The following is a 23503-nucleotide window of genomic DNA, read 5'->3' on the forward strand; positions in this document are numbered from 1 at the left end:
GTAATAGGCTGTTTATCATGCAAACAAAATATAAATATACGCACTCTATTATTTTAATGTGTATGCCACTACTCTTTTACACTAGTTAATTTATTATTTATGACTAATGTACACGCGACTATTCATCGCAGCCAGAATTCATCCATTTGGCTGCGTGAAAATAATCACATAGATGAATTCTGGCAACGGGTTGAAAGTTCACATGCTGCCTAGCCAAACAGAGGAGCCCATTCTGTGTAGAGATCCGAAGTTCTGGAAGAACTTCAGATCTCTATCATAATACAATCATAAAGCATCTATTCAGATGCTTTATGATTGACAAACACGCTACAAATATTTACTGCAAATAGAAGCACTCAACTCTGTTCAGCAAAAGGCACATGCACCCAACTATTTTGAATGAAAAGAATCTTGCATCAGTATTTTTTAATGTGAATCCCATCACTAAATGTAATTAAAAAATCTTCCTTAGTTGAAATCAGTGCTACATGCTACGGTCCCCAACATACAGGACCAGACGAAACCTAAGCCCCAATAGAATAATTGCTATCCAGCTTCCGTCCTGAGAATCATTCTCTGGCAAGGTCCCACGCTGTCAGTGCAATATGTGAAGCACTCAAAGGAAGCGTCTTGAAATCAGGCAAGAGAGATACTCCAAATCTTAATAAGCCCATCTACTTTGTAGACACCATAGAATTATAAAAAGCTACTGTTCCAGCGATAAATTTTAGTATGATGTGGTGTATTTCTATGAGTAGTCGCATACGAGTATATGGCTTGATTTTTTTCCCAATAAAGTAGGAAAGTACTGTACATTAGTATTGGTAATGTGGGCATGGGGATTAGATAATTGAGAAACTTACTCTATTGAGCATGGAACTTTTTCAAGTTACTTCAGACCTCCATTAATCAGGATGGTGGGCTTCGGACATTCATCTACTCCGTAACGAAATTCATAAACATCCATACCAACTGTTGGATTTGAACTTACAGCCTGTTGTTTGGAGAGCGTGTGCTATCCGCTGGGCAAATATACTGTTTTCACAACGTTATTCATTTACTGTCTTTCAGTCAGTTTCTTTTTATACTTCTATTCTTTTATATAGCCGAAAAAGTTCTTTGCAATAAGGATGTGTCAATTAAAACACTGTACTAGTTTGAAAATTTTGTGTAGTGCCCTTATCAGCATGGCAGCAAAAATTTGCATTCTACCATATACTCAAATGAATAATGTATATACGAAGTAAGGTCTATAGGTATATATACAACGGCAACAAACACTCACATGTATGTCAGTCCCTTTTTCTTTTGTATATATACTTCATTTCAGACACACCTCCAAAAAGGAAGTAGCGAGCATTCTCTAGTCCTAATTTCTTTCCTCTCGTATTAAATTGGTTAGGAACCCTTCTGCATTCGTTATTGAATAACCACAGAACCGTAGCTCAGTTGTATGGACGATGACATTTGATTGGAAAGACTTCGGTTCGAATCTCCATTAGAAGGTGAAGAAACCTTATAAGAGTTCTTCAGCTGAAGGTGAGGTTGCGTGTCTCGTATGTTTCTTTTTTTTTTTTTTTTTTTTACTCCCCCAAAACAGTCACGGGAACACATGTAATTAACGGACATAAAATATACATTTATTACGTAGATTAGCGTGGAATGGTGGCCTGTGATCAGTTGCAGAACTCCATAATTGATTGGTTGGCCGTGATTGGCCGAATCAGCTAAAACTATGAAGCCAGTGCATTATGGGTGTAAATTTGGTGGGTTTTTTTCTGGCCTATTTGCCTGTTTTCCGGAATGAAGAGCCTATGTTTGTTTCCGGTAGGTAAACCATGCCACCACCTTCTTATGAGATAGAGAGATTCCACCAAGGTGCATATAATAATGAATAATTCATTGTTGACCACTGAAAAAAAAACAAAAAAAAACAGATCAGCTGCGAGGGGGGGGGAATATCTTAAATGACATCATAATGTGTGGGGGATATATCTGGAACGTCTCAGACAAAGAAATCAAAACACGATTCTAGAAACGTTTCGAATTTTTCACATTTTCTAATGTGAAAAACTGGAAACGCAAAAATCTAAATATACATTTTAAAAACCATAAAATGATTTAAACTTAGGTAAACTTCTGAAGATGAAGATTGATTATTGATATAAAAATTTCAAAATGCGATGCTGTGAGTATTATTATATGTAATCGACGAAGTTATACAAAACGAAATGAATTTATCGAGAAATGTTAGGCTGGGATTTAATTGAAACTCACTGATTGCCATAGAATATTTCAGTCGATATCAAATCGTCTAATGCTGAAATATAATTGCGCATTGAATCTAATTTATGTCGAATCGCAAAATATCGCATTTATATCGTATATCACATTTATATCATATTTATATCGCAAAAAAAAGGAAAAATATGTTATTGGGTAGCGCACATGATTTTAAACATCGGATTAGATATCTTACCGAGCCATTCGTCTATTTATCTATTGCTCTGTCTCATCTCTCCTATTCTCAGACTTGAAGTTTCGTGCTGTTTAGCAAGCCTGCCCAAATTAACATTTTATGTAATGACGCGTTCCGATTAGCCCCATTCACTTATCGTCATAAATAATCTCTTTCTCGACATGCCAATCTCTGCCAGTTATTTTTTTATTTTATTTTTTTTTTTTTTACGGTCTTAACCAGAAGGTCTCGTTTATTCACCTGCACGTTCCTGCCAAACACTGACATATTCCTTAACTCTTCTGCTAACAGTAGCGAGATAGTCACATTCTTGGCCAGCTGCTCGTGGCTATTTTGGTTCCCCTCCTATAACCACCCTCCTATTTCAATGCTTCGCTGACACTTGCTCGGGAGCTAATTATAGATTAGCTACAGCGTGTTGTTGTATTTGTGCCCCCCCTCCTCCTTCTACACCCGGTTATCCGCCTTAAATAGGGCTCGAATGGAGAACGAGTTACTCCTGGAAGGGAATCATTGCGCAACCATTAGTAGCAGTGTTGTGCGCATGTGCAAACGGAGAAGAAACAAGGAGGGATCGCTGTTAAGTAAAAATATACCTAGGAGGATGGCGAAGCCCATTTTAAGGCATGTGAAATTTGTGATGGTCATGTGGTATTCAGATAGCGGCATGCGCCTACAGTTGAATTGGAACGAACCGGTTGTACCTGGTTTTCTGCGCACGTAGTATGCATCCTCCATAACTGTTGGATAAGGAGTAGGAGGTGGGGGGGGGGGCAGATTTCTGTATATGTGCAAATTTGTACGAAACAAATCTGAAAAGGAAAAGAAAGTAGAATTAACAAATTGGTTTAGAAGTGAAGGTCATTTAGGATAAGGAGTGTTTAGGATTTTAATAATAACCTCGAATACAAAACAAGGAAAACATATTCCGAGTTGGTTTAAACGCCTATTCGAGATTCATTCACGTGAAAAAAAAATCTTTTTAACTCAGAATTACAGAGAAATTAAAATAAATAATTATTTATATAATAATACTTATTATTTATTCAACTGTAGTGTCTAATATTACCTAATTAAATTTTTGTAAAGATTATATAATAATTTTAAACAGTTATAAATTTATTGACCCTCCCAATAGGACTTCCCCCCCTCCCCCCGATACATGATATCATGTTCACTGTTCCTTCGTTGATTTATGAGTTCAAACAATTTGTCATATTGACTAACGTTGTGCTTCCACCTCCATTCCCTAAAGATGTGCGTTGAAAATTTTATTTTTTCACTTAGTTTCATGCAGAAGGAAGTTGCAGTCATAGATGTTTCTGTGTCCAAGCGTGAAGATAGAGAGGCTGTGCGTGTGTGAACTCGTCTTCCCCCGTTTCTTTGTGTGTATGCATGTTACTATACTTGTATTTCGATACTTTATCGATAATTTCTGATTTGAACTGCATAGTCTTTTGCGAATAAAGTTGGGAGAATGTCAAGCTGTAACATAACGATAAACAAACAAAAAAAAAGCTTTCTTTAAGCGCTTCCTGCATAGCCAAGTCTCTCGATATAGTTTTAAGACTGTTAGGGAGCGTAACTAAGAGCGTTGCTGCTTGTTAAAGTGATTTGTTTATCTACAATGTCCAGTCCTTGATTTCATGCATTAATTAAATTGCATATTATCCCGTTTTATTAAGGGGGTTTCAACCTCTCGTTAGGTGAATTATAAAGGAGAGACACTTATGATGACTGTCAGAAAGAATAGCATTTTATTCACAGAATTGTAATCGGCGAGAGGAACAGCATTGAAAAATACAAAATTAAACCGACAGCCAGTCTTATTAAAAATCTTTCCCAATTAAATTAATGTTTGAGTGTAACTATTCCATGTCCAGTTTATGAATAGAAACGTGTTATGGTGGCTCTTAATTAGAACGTTTAGAACGAAGCACGTGTTGCATGGACAGTTTGCTTGCCATGCCAGCGGAATCTTAAAATTGCCACCCAAATATATACACTATATAAAAACTACTTCAGGCTTGTAAAGCGTTGAATTAAATTGTCGTCCTTGATTTTATTTTCTTTCTTCTGCCGATTATTTTCCGAATAATAATAATAAAAAAAACGAATTGTCTGATCTTTACATCACAAAACTTGTTGTCTTCGAAGTAACAATATTGCAAGGAACGTATTTGAGCCTGTTGAAATCTAGTTGCCACACATAACAAGGCTAATTTCCTTCGTTTCTAGTAACAGGGAAATTACCGCAAGCAGTGAAAGATTGTTGTCGAAATTGGCAATAAAAAGAAAGCTGCATTGCGTCAAAGTATCTCGTACTGGCATTAGGTAGCTAAGACTTTTTTTCCTTTGAATTTCTGTTGTTATTTTTTCTCCTCTTGAACAACAAAGATAACAGCTGCGTATTCCATTATTATTTGCATTGCTAGAGATCACGAGGACAAAACTTTCATTAGTACTATTGTCTGCTGATTGTGTTTTCCTTATAAAATGAGTCTAATTACTATCTTATTACTCTCCTATTTTGCATAGTAATTGCTTGAATTCGTCTGTTAAGAACTGTTTCCTAATATAGCTAACAACCTAACATATTCCTCAAACAATTGAGATTTTAATGCACAACCGAATCAAAAATGTAATTACTCGAAAATAATTAACGATTACTAACTATTACATCTTATGTTGTGCAGGGTTACTTGAAGCCTACTTTCTTAAATATGTCACACTTATGTAACGAAACAACGGGAGGGATTGAGGGATCTAAAAATGTAGCATATTGTAATGGAAGGGATCAGCGAGATATATGGAGATCGTTATTAAAACTTATCTATTATATTTAAATAATGTTTAAATTTAACAGATAATTTGTTCTATTAAATCGAAAACTATTTTTATCGGCCATTTTTGCTAAACTCTAAACGAACTAGCCTGCTTTTCACATGCTTCTGTTGTGCTTGTTGTAACACCTAATCTTCTGTGTTAGCCGCCTGAGACCGGATGAAAAAGCTGGACTCACATGGGATGATACATTTTTTTCTCCTTAAATACGCGAGATTTTCTTCCTATAGCCGATGTGCGCATGAAACAGACGGATATAATACACCCGCCCCTGTTTATGTGTTATCTGTCATGGCTTTAACTATCTCGACATTACTTCTGAGCAGCGAAGCGTTGAATTAACCTGCCATTAATAATATATCATTAGCGAATAACATTTTTGCTATAGCACATTATGATTGCGTTTCCTAAGGTGATTCATGGATTTAACTGGCGACTAATCAGAATTTTTTTCTCTTATTTGTGTGTAAGAAAATGTAAAAGATAAGTCTTACAGGATGAAAAGAAACATGATATTGGTTAAAATAATGGCCGAAGTAACGAATGCCCGTTAATGCATTTGTCCCACAGATGATTTCTCGGTTTTGCAAGTAGAAAAATTCGAGTTTATGGAATGTTTAGTTGAGCTAAATGGAAATTGAAGTGAATTATTAGAAAAGTAGTAAAAGAATGTATAGTGTGTTAGAAATATTTAAATTCTTTATTTATTTTGATATCAGTCCCACACACACACGCGAGAGATCTCAAAACCTATGACACAACAGGTTAGGAAGAGGAAGAAAGGTATTTGTTGATATGTTTCTTGAAGACCTGGAGGTTGTAATCATTGGGGAAAACAGTATGAGGAAGACTGTTCCGAAGAGTTTGGAATATCCGAAGAGTTTGAAGCTGAATTGTGTATGGGTGTTGACCAGCAGCTGTATATAATAAGAGGAAGGTGGAGGAATGGTAATTGTCAGTTGCCCATGGAGATACCTATAGAAAAGACATAATAAAGCAACAGACCGTAGTAAAGCTAAGGGCGGGTGTCAGTTAGAGAAAAGTCATCCATTAAGCAAATTGCTCCCTTCTGAATATAATCAAGCATTCTGGGGGAAGTCCTAGGTGTACCACCCCAAATGTGGGAACAGTATTCTAAAGTCGGTTGGATTTGACCTGTATGATGTGTTAGGAGTTGAACAACAGAGATGTGTACTGCTTAGAACGAAAACGAATACCAAGCTTTTATGAATGCCGAAGAAGCTCATTTATGGTGTGAGCCGAAGAAGTCCATCCATATATCAAATATATCTGATGTGCTTGTGGTAGGATAGGCTAAATGCGAAGTCACACCAAGAAGAGAAAACTGATTCAAGTCGGTGAGCAGAATATTGTCAAACATAAAATTCACCAGGTTATCCTCACCCCACTTCAGAACGGCAAGGAGAGCAGTGTTTAAAGCATTTGTTGAAGAGGATCTTAAAGCGTGAATTATCTGAGCATTAGAAGGTTTTGAAAATGAAAAAGAGGAGTGGAGAGCACTGTGAAAGATTTGGATGCCAGAGAGATAAGATCGTTGATGTATATGAGGAAGAGTGTATTGCATTTAATCTATCGTAATTGTAACATCCATATCCTATGCTATCTCCGCGTCAAAACAGCCATATCCTTAAATGAGACCCTTTCTAACTCTAAGACTAATCTAACTCTCTCTGAACTCGAGCTCCTTGTTTGCATGCTGTTTGAGAAAGATGTTTGACTACAGCATAATAATTTTCTTCTTCATTCTTATCGTGACTTTTTCTCTACTAATCAATATTCGGACAATTTAAATCATCCGTAATGATTATTTATTTAGTACCCAAATAAATTAAACTGAATCATTTAATTAAGGTTCTTTTTTGGGTGTTTGTTCGAAATTCTGGAACGTTTAGTTTGTAAATGCCATCAACTTCAATAAAACGCAAACCGACTAGTTAATCAAGATAAAGCAAGACCAATTTTCACTCTTAGATGTTAATACAAAAACGAAGATGACACAGTTTGTTAGCTGCTGAATGTTTTAACGACTTGAAAGAATTAGAGGGGAAAAAAGTCATATAAACGTCTATTACGATGATTAAATTTCCCAACGTTACTAAACTCTTAATATCAGGTTAAAAATCTTTATTGAAATATGATTGATGTTTATGACATGTTTTTGAAAATAAGTATTACAAAATAATTTTTCTATAATCTATAATTCCTAAAAAAGGAACTTTCGTATGCATTATTTTGAACATTTCCTCATTATAGGCAATATCTTCTCTAGTGGCAGGAAATGCTCTTATATTATAAACGCATCTACTACCTCTCGGTAGTAGATGCGTTTTATCGCCCAAAAAAACACTTTGCTGATTAGAGATGGGAAATGGCTGTTTCCATGTTTTGTCTCAGAGTAAGGTCTCCAGTTTCTGTTCCATCTTTTCTTCACACATGCAGTGTGGGTGATGGCGGTACTAAACGCGCTCTTTCCGCTGTAATTAATTAACTAAGGAACCAGCGTCTTCTCTATTCGAGGTTACAGTAGGAAAACGGATGGCCGCTAGATAGTACACAGAACCGAACCTTTTGGTAACGTATCTTGAGGCTTCCTGATCAACTGGCAAATGATCCTACAGCTGCTTATTTGTCAGGTTGTGCCGGGTGAGAGCGGAGTGGAGCAGCTTGCAGGAACCGCTGTCGAGGTAACGCTTGGATTGAATCTGTCTGGACACTCCCTATGTGTCATGTAGTCGTCTTCGCAGGTCAATCCCTACTACACATCCCTGTGTTATAAATTTTCCCAATATTCCACTGTTATGAAAGCTAGTATTAGCATAACAAATTATAATCAATGCGGTTAATATAAAATCTCTCACAAAAGCCAACGAACATTTCAAAAAATAACAAAAATACAAATAGATATTTGGGGGAAAAAAATTCCAATAGCAAAACTCCATGTTTAAAATACAATTCCACATTGACTTTACCAACATCCAGGGTCTCAGCACTCACATTAATGACGTGAACCACCACTTACAGACATACAAACTCGATCTGTTATTCATCACTGAATCTCAACTGGTATCCATTACTACTACAGCTTATCTCGACTTTTCTTATGTATAAAGAGGGAAACGTAATTTTGTCAACTCTCATATCCTATGCCAAAAGTGATGCGACTTGGAATTCTCTATATATATGTTGGGCTTTGGCTCAAGATTTCTTTGCCTCTCGTTGCCTTTATCGCTCTCTCAATTTTGATGACTGTACTAGTCACTTTATCTCTGAAAGTTAATTTCATACAGGCCGGTTATCCAAACAGTGAGATCATCTTACCCTTGGAATGATTTTAATGTTCATAATTCAAACTAGCTCCCTTCTCTAGCTCCACAGCCCAAGCTGGAAAAGATGGCGCATTTGTGCTGTCGGAAATTATCGAACACAAATCGTCCACAACTTACCGATAATTCTCATCATTCTTGCGACAACCTGTGTCTTTTTTTTTAAATTATCTCTCTCCCTCCAAATACACCTTTTGATGTGTTCTAGAAATCCGAACGGTCATTTCATTTGGCTCCGTTGGCAACAGAAATGGGAGCGGAGAATGAGCAACGCTGCCCATACTGCCATGTTTTTTTTTTATTTCTTTATTTTAACAGATCGTTTTTCTCCCAGTCAATCTCAGCCTCATTCGTTTGGCATTAACGGTGACAATTGCGATGACTTCGGATTGCTATACCCTTTTTTCATGGTCTGATTATTGTTTCCGAAAAAAACAATTCTCATGCATTATCGAGTAACGCCGCCTTATAGGTATCTTCTCTAGTTGAAAGAAGAGCCACTAGACTTCTCGGTGATGCTGCAATACTGTCCGACCAAGCACTTATTCCGATCCAGTAATTCGCATTGTCCTTTCCAACCTCTGGTATTTTACGAGTGAGCTAAAGCAATCAAGATAAACATTCAGCTACATCAGGGGTTCGGTCAAAAACCGAGTGGGAGTCTCACTCAGCCCAAACTGCAACCCGTAACAACTATAAAAAACCATCCTTAAATCCAAAAAAGCCCTTTTAAGGGCCAAACGCACTAAGCTCGCCTCTGCTCAAATGCCAGTGAAGCCTAAATGCATAAATTTTGGGAGAAGAAATTATAAACGAATATCATTTTGAAGTTTACAAACTCTCATTATTACCACCATTCTCTGAAATATACTCTTAAGGTGTGCGTGTGTGTGTGTATTTTGCTACGAAATACTGCGATATTCTGACCCTTTTCATTATTACTTGTCAGTTTTGTTCATCGCAGTCTGTGTCAACACTTGTTCCCTAAATCTCCTACTGCTGTTAAATTTCTAATTGACATTTGAGAATCTTCAAAAAGAAATTATAACTGCATCAGTCCACCCACAAAGAGGTGGATTGTGGATAGATTGATGCGGTTATTTTAAGTGGAACTGTTAATAAAAAATGTCTTTCAGCATGTGGTTGAGGAAAGGCAAAGATCAAGAGGTTTTGAGTTAGTCATACCAATGGAAGATCAGATTGTGACTGCAGTTATCCTTGCCCCTGATTAGCGAAAATGATCATGTTGACTTGAGGGTTGCATAACATGCGAAAATCTAATGGGAAAGTAGCACTAAGGATGGAAAAATTTGAAGTAAAAGCGAGATCAGTAGTGCATGGGAGCTAGTGAATGAACAGTTAGTAGCAAATTGTATGCCTCGAGTAAAGAAACAAAAAAGGTTTGGGACAATGTTTGGCTATGGAAATCAAACTGAACTACTGATGAAAAAGAGGGTATGAAAATCATATATATAGTAGCAGATAGAAGGTAGTTGCACGAGGAATGCAAGGCTCATGCCAGAATAGAAAACATGGAATGTAAGAGGAAATTAGCACAAGTCAGTCAGTCCAAGTTAAATTCCAGGAAGCTCATTCTTTCGTTATTGTGGGCTAGGAGGACAAATGATTGCAAACAAAACCTCGTTTAATTACTTTATGAAAGTTTTAGAGTCTCCGCAGCTATCGGTATAGACGAAGTCCTTTGTTCGAAAATACCTGGGTTCGATTCCCGTCAGTGACGTGAGGAACTTTTATCTGGTCTCTTTCCACTAAAAGTGAGTTAGCCGGTCTCATACAGCGGTAGACGTTTTTTTTTCCCCACTCGGAAGCTCTGGTTTTTCGTCTCTTAGAACAGACAAACCGGCCCCGTGAATACACACGAATCTACAGTCATAAAATACATATACTTAAATTGATCAGGAGGGTTTCACCTCCCCTCCGTCTGCCAAAGGAGCCTTAGAGAAAGAAGGGGGAACCCCATACGAATAAATAAATATGAAAGTTTTGAAAAGTTATGAAAGTATAAGAAAGTTTTGTAACTAAGCTATATATATATATTCATAAGCTATAATCTTCATGATATATATATAATCTTCTTCTTATTATTATTCCTTCCCTCTCTTTTACCTTTCGGCGTCGAGGATTTTTCTACATTGAATCGCTACCGTATCGAGGAAAAGGTAGTTAGCCCTATGCCTCCCGGTGTGGCCAATGTCTGTAGATGGTTGTGTTCACGGGTCGGTTTGCCTGTTCTGGAGGACAAAAAACCCGAGTTTCCGAGTGAAAAAAAAAAAAAACCTATCTCCGTATGAGACCGGAAAACTCACCTTTAATCGAAAGAGAGCAGATAAAGGTTCCTCGCGTCACTGGAGGGAATCGAACCCAGGTCTTTCCGACCAAAAGGGTTTCGTCTATACTGAATGAGCCCATATATACTACGGAGGCCCATATATATATACATAATGATAATGGAAAATGCACCTTGGAAATAGGCGATATGTCTTTATAATAAGGTGTGTAACGACCATTTGTCTTTTAATACAGCTGTCAACAGTCATGAATAGATTCATCCAACTTTTTAATTGTCTCCAGTGGAATGTTGTACCATTCGTCTATCAGAATATCTGCCAATTGCTTGAGAGAGATATTGGAGGAGGGAATCTGTTTCTCACTCTGCTTTCCAAAATATGTCTCTTTTGAAATCTCTTTTGTTACAAACAATGGATTTCAAAAGAAGCACGAAGCTTAGCATAAAGTCGACACTGACCGAAGACTCTTGAACTGGAATGACTGTGCTTTTCTACTAAAAATTGGAGAAGTCTGTTTTTTATAAATAGTAAACAATAACTTTTTTTAAAATCGTATAATTCTGCATATCAGCTTGTCTATCTGTCTACTATATATTATATCTGTATACTGCATACCTACTGGTATGCAGTATACAGACATACTGCTCGTGTCTCTTGAAATCCATCATTGTTATTCTGCTTTTTGAATTGCTATTTTCTCAGGAAATGATCAAAGTTTCAGATCGAAATATTGGGTAATATATCATATTAATAAGCTCCCTTATGTCTAGGTGTTCATATTTTAATAGGATATTTCGTTCTGAGCCCCCCGTAGCTCAGTTGGTTTAGACGACCCCTTTGGTTATAAAGACCCGGGTTCGAGTCCCGTTTATGACGTGAGGAATCAAGTGTTTTCAATCAAACGGTGAATTAACCTGTCTCATGCGGAGGTAGAGGGTTTTTCTCCCGTAAACTCGGCTTTTTTGTGCCTCAAAATAGGCAAACCGGCCCGGTTAAAACAACACACACACACACACACACACACACACAAGCTATAGACATAACACACTTCCCGAATAAAGATTAACCAATCTATTCCGTAGGATTTTGATTTCGAACGCTTGCATGGTGAAGTTGATCTACGCGTGAGCGTAAATCAGGATCAGGAGGATTTCATTCTGGTGAAATGGATTTTATTCTTATAGGGACGGAGAGGGTTCAGTATTAGAAATGTATGAAGTACAGTGAATGTATTTATAATACTAAATACATGTGTACTGAAAGTTAGCAAGAGGCAGGGCCGTACTTATGCACAGGTGCACGAAACTCTTATTGCCAATTTAAAGGACCCCCCCACCCCAAACAATGATATGGACCCCGGAACACTCTAGCGCCTTGGGCGCCGCTTGCCTCTGGAAAAGTATAAGTATGGCTTTGGTCAAAGGGAATTTTCACCTCTTGTTTAAAGAGAATCTGCTAAGAAACTAACTGTTCCTTGGCTATTTATGAATTTCTTGAAACTGGAAAATTTCCAGAGGAGTGGATAGAGTAACAGTGGCATTGCATTAGGGTGATGGTAAAATGGAGGCATCGCTCTACTATATACCAGTTTGTATTTGTTTGGGTAAGTATGTGTAAGTATGAGGATAATATTGTTTATGGATCGACATGAGTTTGTTAAGCGGCGCTTTTGTTTTTCAGTAATCTGATCGCCTTTTATAATTAGGAGTGACCGATGAGGTAATCAAAATAGTTTTCGGAACTGTGGAAATCTGGCTATGATCGGGGGGGGGGGGTGTAATGTGTGGAATTTGGCATTGTAGTTAGAAGGCTGAGATATTTACTTTTTGGTTTTGGATAGACACAGGAGATTTTTCATATGTTAGAAGAAAGGGAAGGAATAAGAAAAATGAAGCTATCTTTGAAAGCTGCACGACTGTATGCTGAGTAAAAGAGTAAGAAATAATTTTTTTCCGTCGAGTGCATGGAGTAGTTGCCTTGGGTGGGGGGGGGGGGTAAGAGTCCAAAGAGTAAATGAGTATTAAGGAGTCGTATGATAGCTTTTATGTTTACCCGAAGTGGGCCTTTCGCAATAAGTCTGACTCCACGGGCTTAAATAATAATAATAGTAATAATAAAAATAATAGTAGTAGTAATATTAATATTCTGGTTTTCGTTAATGACCTGTTGAAATCATGACATTGCTTTTCTATTAAAATGCATGTTATTAGATATTAAATATACTGATTTCCTTTATAATATTCCCATTTCTAATAAGGTTTTCTGCAACAGAACCATATTAAAGTTTGGTAAGAAATAAAAAAGAAAGAAAGAAAAAGAAAACATTTAAAGAATCTACGAATGCGTTTGTATTGACATATTGCATCATTCTCTCCAGAAGGTTGCTGCAAGAAAATCAGACTTTTTCTTTTCCTAAAGTAGCTAAATGGTGGTGATAATAATGACGTCAATAAACAAAAAGCATTTCAGTAATGGGTTGGTAACTTTAGCTGTTTTAGTATACTTTTACATCTTGTTAAATAGTCTCACAACATTTCTTCCATGAACAACCGGTATTATGGCAAATGACTAATGGACATCACTTCAGAGTAGTAACAGATTACGTAATAGCAACCATTGCTCAAGATGTGTGTAAGAAAATTTCAAGGAATTTTAGTTTTTACCTTTGCAGTTTTCTAATAAATCTTAAATACGTATAAAATCAATGCTGCTTTTGTAATGTCTATAACAAATATCTATCAAAGAGCAGTTATGTTTTCAAGAAACGAAATCATAAGATGAGTGGGAATAATCCTCCAAACGGTTTTTAAAAACTAATTTCTTGCTTTTAGTTTTCTTGACAAATTCAGACAATGTCATCGATTCGATTAACTCGTTGACTTTCCAACTTAACTTAAATATTGTCTCTAAACTTGAAAGTTTCGAAATGTTAACGTTGGAGTTGCCTTTGTATGTGAATGCTAATAATTCTAGTTTTCATAATGCTGGTAAATGTAATAAACCGACTGTTTTTTGTAGTTGATATTTTCGCAAAGCGAAAATGTCCCCTTTGACATTTTTGACATTCTCCTTCGACATTCCCCTTTGACATTCTCCTTCGAAGTACAACTTGATAAACTTAGCAACCTCTTTTAATGTGCATCGTCCAGACGCAGTTGTTGTTTTTTTTAACTTTAGAAAATTATTTCTTTAAAGTCAGTTAGTGTTGATCTTTTAAAATAGGGTGGACCAACCTGCAGAGTGCTAATGACCAAAATATAAATGATACAATTTTCACAAAATGTCCTTGTGATGGTATACGCTCTTCACCAGGTGGCTCTACCAGCAGGCGGCAGCGGCTGCTACATTATTCTAACAGGGGAGGGATTTCTGCTTCGTTACCGATTTTTCAGTAAATAGGACACATGTGTCCTTCGTCCCTCCTTGAGATAACAGATGACCTTTATGGGTGTTCCCCCCCTCAGTGTTTAGCGTTCATCAGCAGAAGTGTTTATGCTAATACGAAGAACACAGAGATAAATACTTACATTTTTCTGTCGTCCCCATCTGTTCTCCTTCTTCCAAGGATCGCTAGGGAAACTCTTAAGGCACTTTTACGCCAATGTGGAAGCTCTCCGTATTTGTAGACCGCTAGTCTCGTCGGGCGCGCGACAAACTCGCGATTTAGCGAACGCAGTTGGTTGTTGGGACTTTTGGCAGGCTGCCAGTAATGGGCTCATGGCTCTGCGGACGACACGGAGAGTATTGATTTGTTCTAGTCTTCGTACTCGGCCTCGCTCGCACAGGGATGAGTGGGAGGATGGAGAAAGGGATTTCGAGAATTAGAAAAAGTGCGAGCGCTTTTGTAGCTCTTTCTGATTATACGTGTAGCAACTGCAACAGGAAATACCTTTTCCTGTACAAGAAAAGTATAGGAAAAATGACGTATGGCACATTCTGCTGTGTGCGAGTGTCGAGTATGAGAACATGCAGGTGCAGTCTGACGTGAAGATGATTCCATTCCGAAGAACTTTTCTTCTGTTTTAAATAGTGGCTTTGAAGCTCTTTTGATCAGCGACAGTCTTTTGTCTCTCTCTCTCTCTCTCTCTCTCTCTCTCTGTCGTGTGTGTGTGTGTGTGTGTGTGTGTGTGTGTGTGTGTGTGTGTGTGTGTGTGTGTGTGTGTGTGTGTGTGTGTGTGTGTGTGTGTGTGTGTGTGTGTGTGTGTGTGTGTGGATACAATGCCCTAATATACAGTTTTATGTGTCTGCTACACTCCTCTTCATTGAACAAATGTCATTTTACTTCATTCCCTTTACGCACTTCCAATGAATTTTGTAAAATATGCTCTCTCAACTTCCAAATATGATTTGGAAGTTGAGAGAAAAGGATATTTCTATAGAGACCAGTTGTTCTCTTTTTGTATACGCGACAGTTATCATCTTAAGTGTTACCTTCGTAGGTCACTTCTTCCCTCGTCCTTAATGATCCCACAAAGAACTGAATGCATCGTTAAATGCAGTGGTTCTTTCCACATGCTTAAAGGTAATTGTCCACGATTACTTTATTACTAAGCCGAAAGGCGCATCAAGAGGCAGGTGAGAGAAGTAGTCTCCTTCTCATCCTTGAGGCAGGTCATCGAACTTGCACAGATGTTTCCATAATCGATTATCGCACATCCTGCTAGCAAACATTGGCAGTAATTGGTGGACTCCATCACCTGGGTGTGTGTGTGTGTGTGTGTGTTTCCAACCAGAAATACCGCCAACCCCACACATACACTCAGGGTGACCAATGTTTTTTGCAGCAAAAGTGCCCTCTAACGCTATTTTTATACACACAACTACAATTGATTCAAGCGGCTGTTGATTGATGAAATCACGCAAGAAAGAGCTACTGGAGGGGGGGGGGGGCTTCTTGCAAGATGAAAAATTGTTCAGCCATTTCTCTTTCCCATCCTTCTCGACATCGTTAATTGTTATATAATAACGGTGTTTTCTCTTTCCTTCACTCTCCGTAAGGTCAGATGACTAAACACCTGTTGGTTTGCTACCTTATTTTCTCTTCTGAATGCCCTCCGTTGTTCCCTCGGCGAATACGTGTGTGATCACCACCGAAGTGCGAAAGACTGTAATTTGCAATTACAACTTCCTCTCAAGAGGTGAGAGTCGGCAGTTTTACTCTTATTAAAGGGAGCCGCTGTTCAGGTGACTTGCCTAAGGATAGAAGGTTATCGTGTACATTTGTGTTTGTTTCTCCAAGCGGCGAAACAAGTAAACAGGCCACAAATCTAAAAGCACGTGCCCTTCTTGCTTGAATAACTGCTAAATGCGAGGAAGTATCTGACGGCTCCCATTTTATTCTGATTTATATCAGAAAATGCGTCATACCTGAAATTAGAATCCTATTTTATGAAATTATGTTTACATATCAGTGCATAGATCTTGTTCTATGAGGTTTTGTCAAAGGATTTTCACTTAATTTTCCCCCCAGTAAACAACACATATGAAGAGCAACATACAATCACCCAACACAAAACACGATTTTCTGTTTATAATACCCCTTTATTATTTTGTAGCGACACTGAATGTAATTCTGTAGTAGAACCGAATTGCATGCGAATTAAAATTTTAGTTTTAAAAACTTGTAAAATCACCAGTGGGAAGTAGAAATGATAAAAAGAACATGAAATACACCTGTTCTTCACGTGAAACATTCATAGACATGCAAAAGGTGGGTGTTGATAGAACAACGAGCTTTCGTGAACAGTCATTACTATCACGTTTCGTAAAAAACTCACTGTTCACCGACGATTTAGCTGTATGCGTTTCATGTGCGCAAGTTTCCTACCAAAACCATTCCTTGTTTGGCCAGGTGTCATTCCTTCCATAATGATACCTGACCAAATATGATTACACATTTACGACACCCTTCGCACTAACTAAAATGGCAATTTTTTATTATTATCATCAGAGGAAGAGTTTTGGGTTGAATCTGCAAGTAAGGCCATGAGACAAGCACATTTGTCTGTTATTATTTAATCTCCAATATTGTCCTTTGGCAATCCATTTTCAGTTGGAATTCAAACTCAGGATTACCCAGTGCAAGAGAATGTCGTTCTGTACTTCTGATAACACTACTAAGGTGCATTCTCGTGAAACACATCCTCCTCATGGATGCTATGTGTGTGTGTGTGTGTGTGTGTGTGTGTGTGTGTGTGTGTGTGTGTGTGTGTGTGTGTGTGTGTGTGTGTGAGAGAGAGAGAGAGAGAGAGGACTCAAAAATTGTTTTGAGAGTTTCTGTTTTTCATTTTTCATCATCATAATCATCAAATTCCTGATATGTACCCTCAAGGGGGTGTACAGGATATGATAGTACTACACATAAAAATTACATCAACTTCCTATCTACAATTTTCCTTCAAATTAGTCTGTTACTTGTCAAGACTCCAACATTATCAGATCTTATATTTCTATCGTCTAAGGCACTTTGTACAGTACCAATCCACCTATATCTTGGTCTTCCTCTGGGTCGTTTTCCTGCCAACCTAGCAGAGAACATTTGTTTTGCTAATCTTTCCTCGCCCATTCTGTTTAAGTGACCATACCACCTGATTAGCTCTACTAACACATTCGTGGATGCTCATAATGGCAAGTTATTTCCTAATATCCTCGTTTTTAATATGATTATGCTATTGATGCCATCTTCTCATGCTCCTAATCTTTCTCGGAACTATCATATCTGCGGTCTCTAGTCTTTGGTCAAGTGTTTACTTCTAACCTAGCTCTCAGATTCATAAGTTAAAATTGGTTTGAACACTGTCTTGTATACAGCCAATTTAATGTTTTCACTAATTTCTCTCTTATTCCATATAAATTTATTCAGTTGACTTCCTACCATACCAGCTTTGTTGATTCTGTCTTCTATTTCCATATTTAATTTACCATCTTCGCTAAAAATCGTTCCTAAGTAGCTGAAATGTTTTACTTGTTCCACAGGTTCTCCATTCACAATGCACTTGATATTTTCAACGCTTCTGCCTATTTTCATTGTCTTTGTCTTATTATTGCTTACCCTCATACCATATCTATTACAACAGTTATTCAATTTAGTCAGGGAATATTGCAGACTTGTAGCGGATTTATTTTGAAGTATAACATCGTCCGCATAAAGCAAAGAGCTGACATTAACATCTCCAATTTTGATATTAGGTTTAATACCACTTTCCTTCATAATGTGATCCATATAGATAATGAATAACAGAGGGAATAATGTACATCCTTGCCTCACACCACATTTAACATTAAACCATCTTCCTGTACTTCCTTCAATTCTAACTGCTGACTTACAACTCAAATAAAGACTAAGTATTGCTTGATATAATGCCCCATTCACACCATATAACTGTATTATTTTGAGTAGCTTCTCTCTCTTGGCACTTTGCCATATGACTTTTCCAGATCTACAAAACTTAAATACACATCCTTGTTATATTCCCATGATTTCTCAATAATTTGTCGTAAAGTGAAAATCTGATCCTGACAGCCTCTATTTGGCCTGAATCCAGCTTGTTTTTCACCAAGTTTCTTTTTCACAATCGTTATCAAACGTTTCTCAAGTATATTTGCATAAATCTTACCAGGAACACTCAGTAGGGAAATACCTCTGTAATTCTCACATTCAGTTTTATTCCCTTTTTCTATATGGGTACTATGAGAGCTCTGCTGCAATCATCGGGAAGTAGTCTCTCTGTCCAGGCCTTCTGAACTATGCAGTGCAGCCACTGTAAGACTTTCATACCTCCATACTTGAGCATTTCTTGTCGAATATCATCTACTCCCGCTGCCTTTCCACATTTCAGGCTTTTGATGGCTATTTCTAGTATGGATATGTATTCCTGATTGCATGCCTGGTCAGTGTTTTTTTACCCCTGTGCTCTCACTGATTGTTTCATTTAGCACGTTTTTGTTTTTGTTTTTGTTTGTAATGGTTAAATTCCTGTTGACAATGAAGATCTACAAGTAATATTTTTAGAGCATTGATGATGAGGTGTTAAGGAAGGCTTATTTTGGTTATTTTTGCTAAATGCTTAAAAGAAAAAAAAAATAAAGTACTCAAAAAGAAAAACGCGTCCTGTAAGAATTTTTCTTGTATGAAAAATTCTTATAGGAACGGAATTCTTACAGGATCTTGTATGAACGATAAAAGTAAACAATGAGGTTAGTAAACAATAATTGGATATAAAAAACAGCGCAGCTGTGAATTCCGGGAGGACAATTATGTCTCCGCTGTACTTAACGATAATGATAATCACTTTATTAAATATAGTGGTTACGATTCTGATCCAACAGGTAGGATAAAGTACGTGCGTCACCTCAGGTGGACAAATAATTTATTGTTTCTGTATACAGTAAATGAGGATGAGGTAAAGAATGTAGTAATCGAATTTTTTTTTTTTTAAGGGAGGGGAGGAAATGGGATATGATAACATAAATATCATAAAACTATAAATTATAATTAAATATAAATTAAAGAATAAATCCTTTGAATTTAGGAAATTTATAGAACACTTAAAGGTTGGTTCAGTTCTTCCATTATTTCAAAATTACATTATTTTATAACAGAAATGAAATCAGAACTCACAGACCAATATCAATATTATCGACAGTCTTAAATTAAAATCGATTTTTAATCTTATAAAAATCGATTAAATATCTGCCAAAATTCCAAATCGTTTTACTTTATACTAATCAGCATATATATAAAATCTATATTCAAGATAGATAAGATCGGTCTAACTGTAAAATGGCATGGAACGAATTGCAGTGATATCCAAAACTGTAGCTGGGGATTAATAAAAATGATGATAATAATAATAAATAAATAAAAGCAATCAAGAGTTTCGACTTCCGCATAGAAAGTAACCTGAAATTGAATAAACAGAATAAGAGAATATATTCTGATTAAAAATTTGTAAATGCAGCATTGTTAAGATGTTTATCCTGTCCATGGATATATTCTTCACTGCAAACATGGTATCACCTGTTTAGGGTGAAGATTACTTCTACTGCATTGGATAAAAATTCCAAGCATCATAGTTAGAATTAGAACTAATATCCATTACTGATTTATTCGCTTCCACTGACCCGTTTACCATTCTTAATATTTTCACAATGCAGAAACTCCATTATTATAGTTTTACGCTATTTGTAAGAAATAACACTGTAAAATTTTCTCTGTATGATGTAGATTAGGTGGTTTCTGCTGTGGCCGGAACTTGATTTAGTTTCTAAGGCAAACAAAGAAAACTTGCATAAATCTTTTAAATACTTAGAAACAAAAGTAGCTACAATAAACTGCGTAATGAAATAAAGTCTGCTACCTAAGAATATGCATTTAGAAAAAAGCGGAGCGACCACCTTATGTTAGTATATAATGCTAACTTTTTATTTTAAACCTATATTATGAGAGATTACTAAAATTATTTGTTAATGTCGCACAGCATATGCTCTCTATTACACGTGCTCTCATGCAAAATAATCCGAGATGCAGTCATTTGATTTTGTAGTAACTTCATTGCCTATATTTATACTTTTTTTTTTTCTTCTGGTAAATTAAAAATGGCTATGGTTTATTTATAGGCATAGGTATTGGTTGAGCGCCTCCGTAGCTCAGTCAGTATAGACGAAGCTAGACCGTCAGTGGCATGAGGAACCTTTATCTTGTCTCTTTCGACGAAAGGGGAATTAGCCGGTCTCATACGGGGGTAGGGGGTTTTTTCACTCGGAAACTCAGGTTTTTCGTCCCCCAGAATAGGCAAACCAGACCCGTGAACACACACACCATCTACAAACATAGGACACACCGGGAGGCATTGGGCTAACCACCTTATCCTCGAGTTACGGTCGCGGTTATTTGGAATAAAACTTCGACACCGTAAAGATAGAAGATGGAGGATTAAGTAAGTATTGGTTGAACACGGTAATAAAGAAATTTAATGGTTATTCACAATACAGAAATAAAAAAAAACTTTATTCCAGTATTTCGCCTCACATAACTGAGGCACTGTTGAGAATAACATGGTAAACAAAGTAATTTGAATAAGAACATATAACATGAGTCAGGTATTCAATTACTTTGATTACGCCTTCTGAGTACAATCAGAGTTGGGCGGATTTTGTTGATTTATATGTAGAATTATGTTTAGAGATTTATTTTACAACCATACTTCTTTAGGTCAGTAGTGACCTAAACAAGTATGGTTGTGAAATTTTTTCTGTTTAAGTTGCAAATCTTAAGCAGATTCCCAGAATAATCTGTTGCTTCTGAATCGTAGTCTTGTTTTTTTAAAGTAATAATCCTCCATCTCACTGCATGCAGGGTATCGATCACATATCTGCTAATCCGTTTTTGTTCATATTGATTCATAACTATATAATTCTAGTGTTCTTTCCTTTTTTTGCTGCAGATCTTCTAGACCAGGGGTTTCCAACCTGTTTGTTTCCTAGAGCACATTCTAAAATACCGATAGGGCGACGGGCACCATCTATTTTTTCAAGCAAATTTTTTGAATTTTTTGGTTAAATGAATACATATAAAGTTTACATTATAATCAAATGTTTTATTACTTAAAAGTTTACGTTATATAAAAATTTAAATATATGTATGTAAGTTAGTGTGATCTTTTGGCATTGCATTTCATTGGCCAGTGCTTCATAATTAGGAGAATATGATGATATTCCGGTTCTTAACTAATCATCAAGATGCTCATCAGTGAGTCGTGATCTATAGTTTGATTTTATGATATTCATGGTTGAAAACGATGATTCGCAAAGGTATGTGGAACCGAAAAACGATTTTATCTTGTACGCTGCTCTTTTTAAGAATAGAAACTTCTTTCTATCCACTAGATTCCAGAAGTTTTCATCTGTTATATGGGATTTTCGCGTAATGCCATTTTGAAGATCCAAAATTTCTAGCTCCAGTTCTTCAGCATTTACTTGAACAAGCTTTGCAATGCATGCAGCTATTTCTATTAAATATAATGAAAATAGCTGCATGAATTATTGGGTGATTATTTCAAACTATACGGCACACGGTTGAACAGCAGCAGGCACACACACAAATTGGTCGACGGGCGCCATGGTGCCCGCGGGCATGGTGTTGGGAACGCCTGTTCTAGACTATTCACAATATGGGAGTTTGCACTCGCAGTGTAAACAACGTATCACTACCTGGAGTATACACTCCATCCCAGTATTCAAATAATAAAAGTTCATCCCAGTATCACTACCTGGAGTATACACTCCAGGTAGTGATAATGGGATGAACTTTTATTATCTGAAGAACGAATTAGGGAAGCTAGTTTTGATATTGATTTAAAGGAAGTTTGTAATTGGTTTCTACTGAGTGCTTTTCTAATATGTTACAAATACTCCTTTAATATAAGGATCTACTACAGTTTTGAAATGATCGCTGTATTAGTTTGTCTCATATTAGGTGTAGGTATAAAAACCTGTTTATTTTTTTTTCAATATTGATGAAAGTGTATTCAAATTCTTCGGAAAAATAAGAAAATAATCATTACCATAGTGGATAAGTGAAATTCTAATGTGATAATGAATTCCTCCGAATACAATAGAAAGATGTTAATTCTTTTAAAAGAGCATACTACATATCAGTTTTTTTTTTTTTCAATGTTGCTCCCGTCAACGAAAGGCTATTTGCAAACCTATATTACGTTTTGTACCGTGAGCGGGTTAAAGATTTTTTAAATATTTTTTATTAATTACAAATATTTTTTGTATTTTTAATTTATTAATAATAAAAAAAAAAATAAATTACCTTTAATAATAAATTTACTATATTATTCTTACATAATCTGAAAACCCTGCTCTAAAGACCAAACATGGAACTTTTTCAACACCGGGCGGTGAAATTCTAGTGACAGAAATCCTACACGAACTACCAAAAGAAGAGAGCTCCTCAGTTAATAAATACATGGCCTCCTGACCTAATCAAAAACTTGTGTTCACGTGCTTCTCGTATTTATAGTTTTCCAGAACTTAAAAAAGACCCCTCTTTTTTAATGATAAAAAATGTCCGATGTGTTAAAAATTCTATTTATTTTTCAAGTTTAACCGGAAAATTGAAACTTAAAAAATCGATCGCTTCGTTATTTCGATTTCACTTCTCCATTTACGGATACACGCTTAAAAGAATTTTGTTTAAAAAAAATGCATTCCTTTCTGGACGTGTTATGCACAATTTCGTTTTGTGATGCAATCGGGTGTTTCATATTTTATATTAAATTTTACCTCCAAATCGAGGAATGCAATGGATTCTGTTCTTTCGCAGTCACTTGCAAATTTTTTCATGGAAACGTTTGAAGAAAAAAAAGCTAACCATCTTCCCCGCTAAAAACTTTCCCTCTGTCTGCGATACTTCGCTACGTATTTGCTATCTGTCCGTACGGCCACGACTCTTTAGATACATTTTAGCTCACTTAAAGAATTTAAAATAAAAGTTACTTTGGCGATTGGAAACAACT

The 23503-nt window shown here is 36.5% G+C and overlaps 1 protein-coding gene across 5 annotated transcripts in view; it reads right to left on the minus strand.

The window, feature by feature from the left end:
* sbm (L-type amino acid transporter sobremesa) overlaps nt 1-23503 on the minus strand; it is a 196265-nt gene that overhangs the window by 99433 nt on the left and 73329 nt on the right. The window contains exon 1 of one of the 5 annotated variants that reach the window (XM_090398363.1): nt 14504-14613. The exons of the other annotated variants lie outside the window; for them this stretch is intronic. Coding sequence (XP_090254489.1) covers nt 14504-14522 — 19 coding nt within the window. The 5' untranslated portion in view covers nt 14523-14613. Of the gene's footprint in view, nt 1-14503; nt 14614-23503 lie in introns of those variants that run through there. 5 annotated transcript variants of the gene reach the window in all.

The sequence above is a fragment of the Typopeltis vanoorti genome, chromosome 9 (assembly GCF_054136105.1).
Source record: "Typopeltis vanoorti isolate ZY-2024b chromosome 9, IOZ_Tvanoo_1.0, whole genome shotgun sequence".
Lineage (NCBI taxonomy): Eukaryota > Metazoa > Arthropoda > Arachnida > Uropygi > Thelyphonidae > Typopeltis > Typopeltis vanoorti.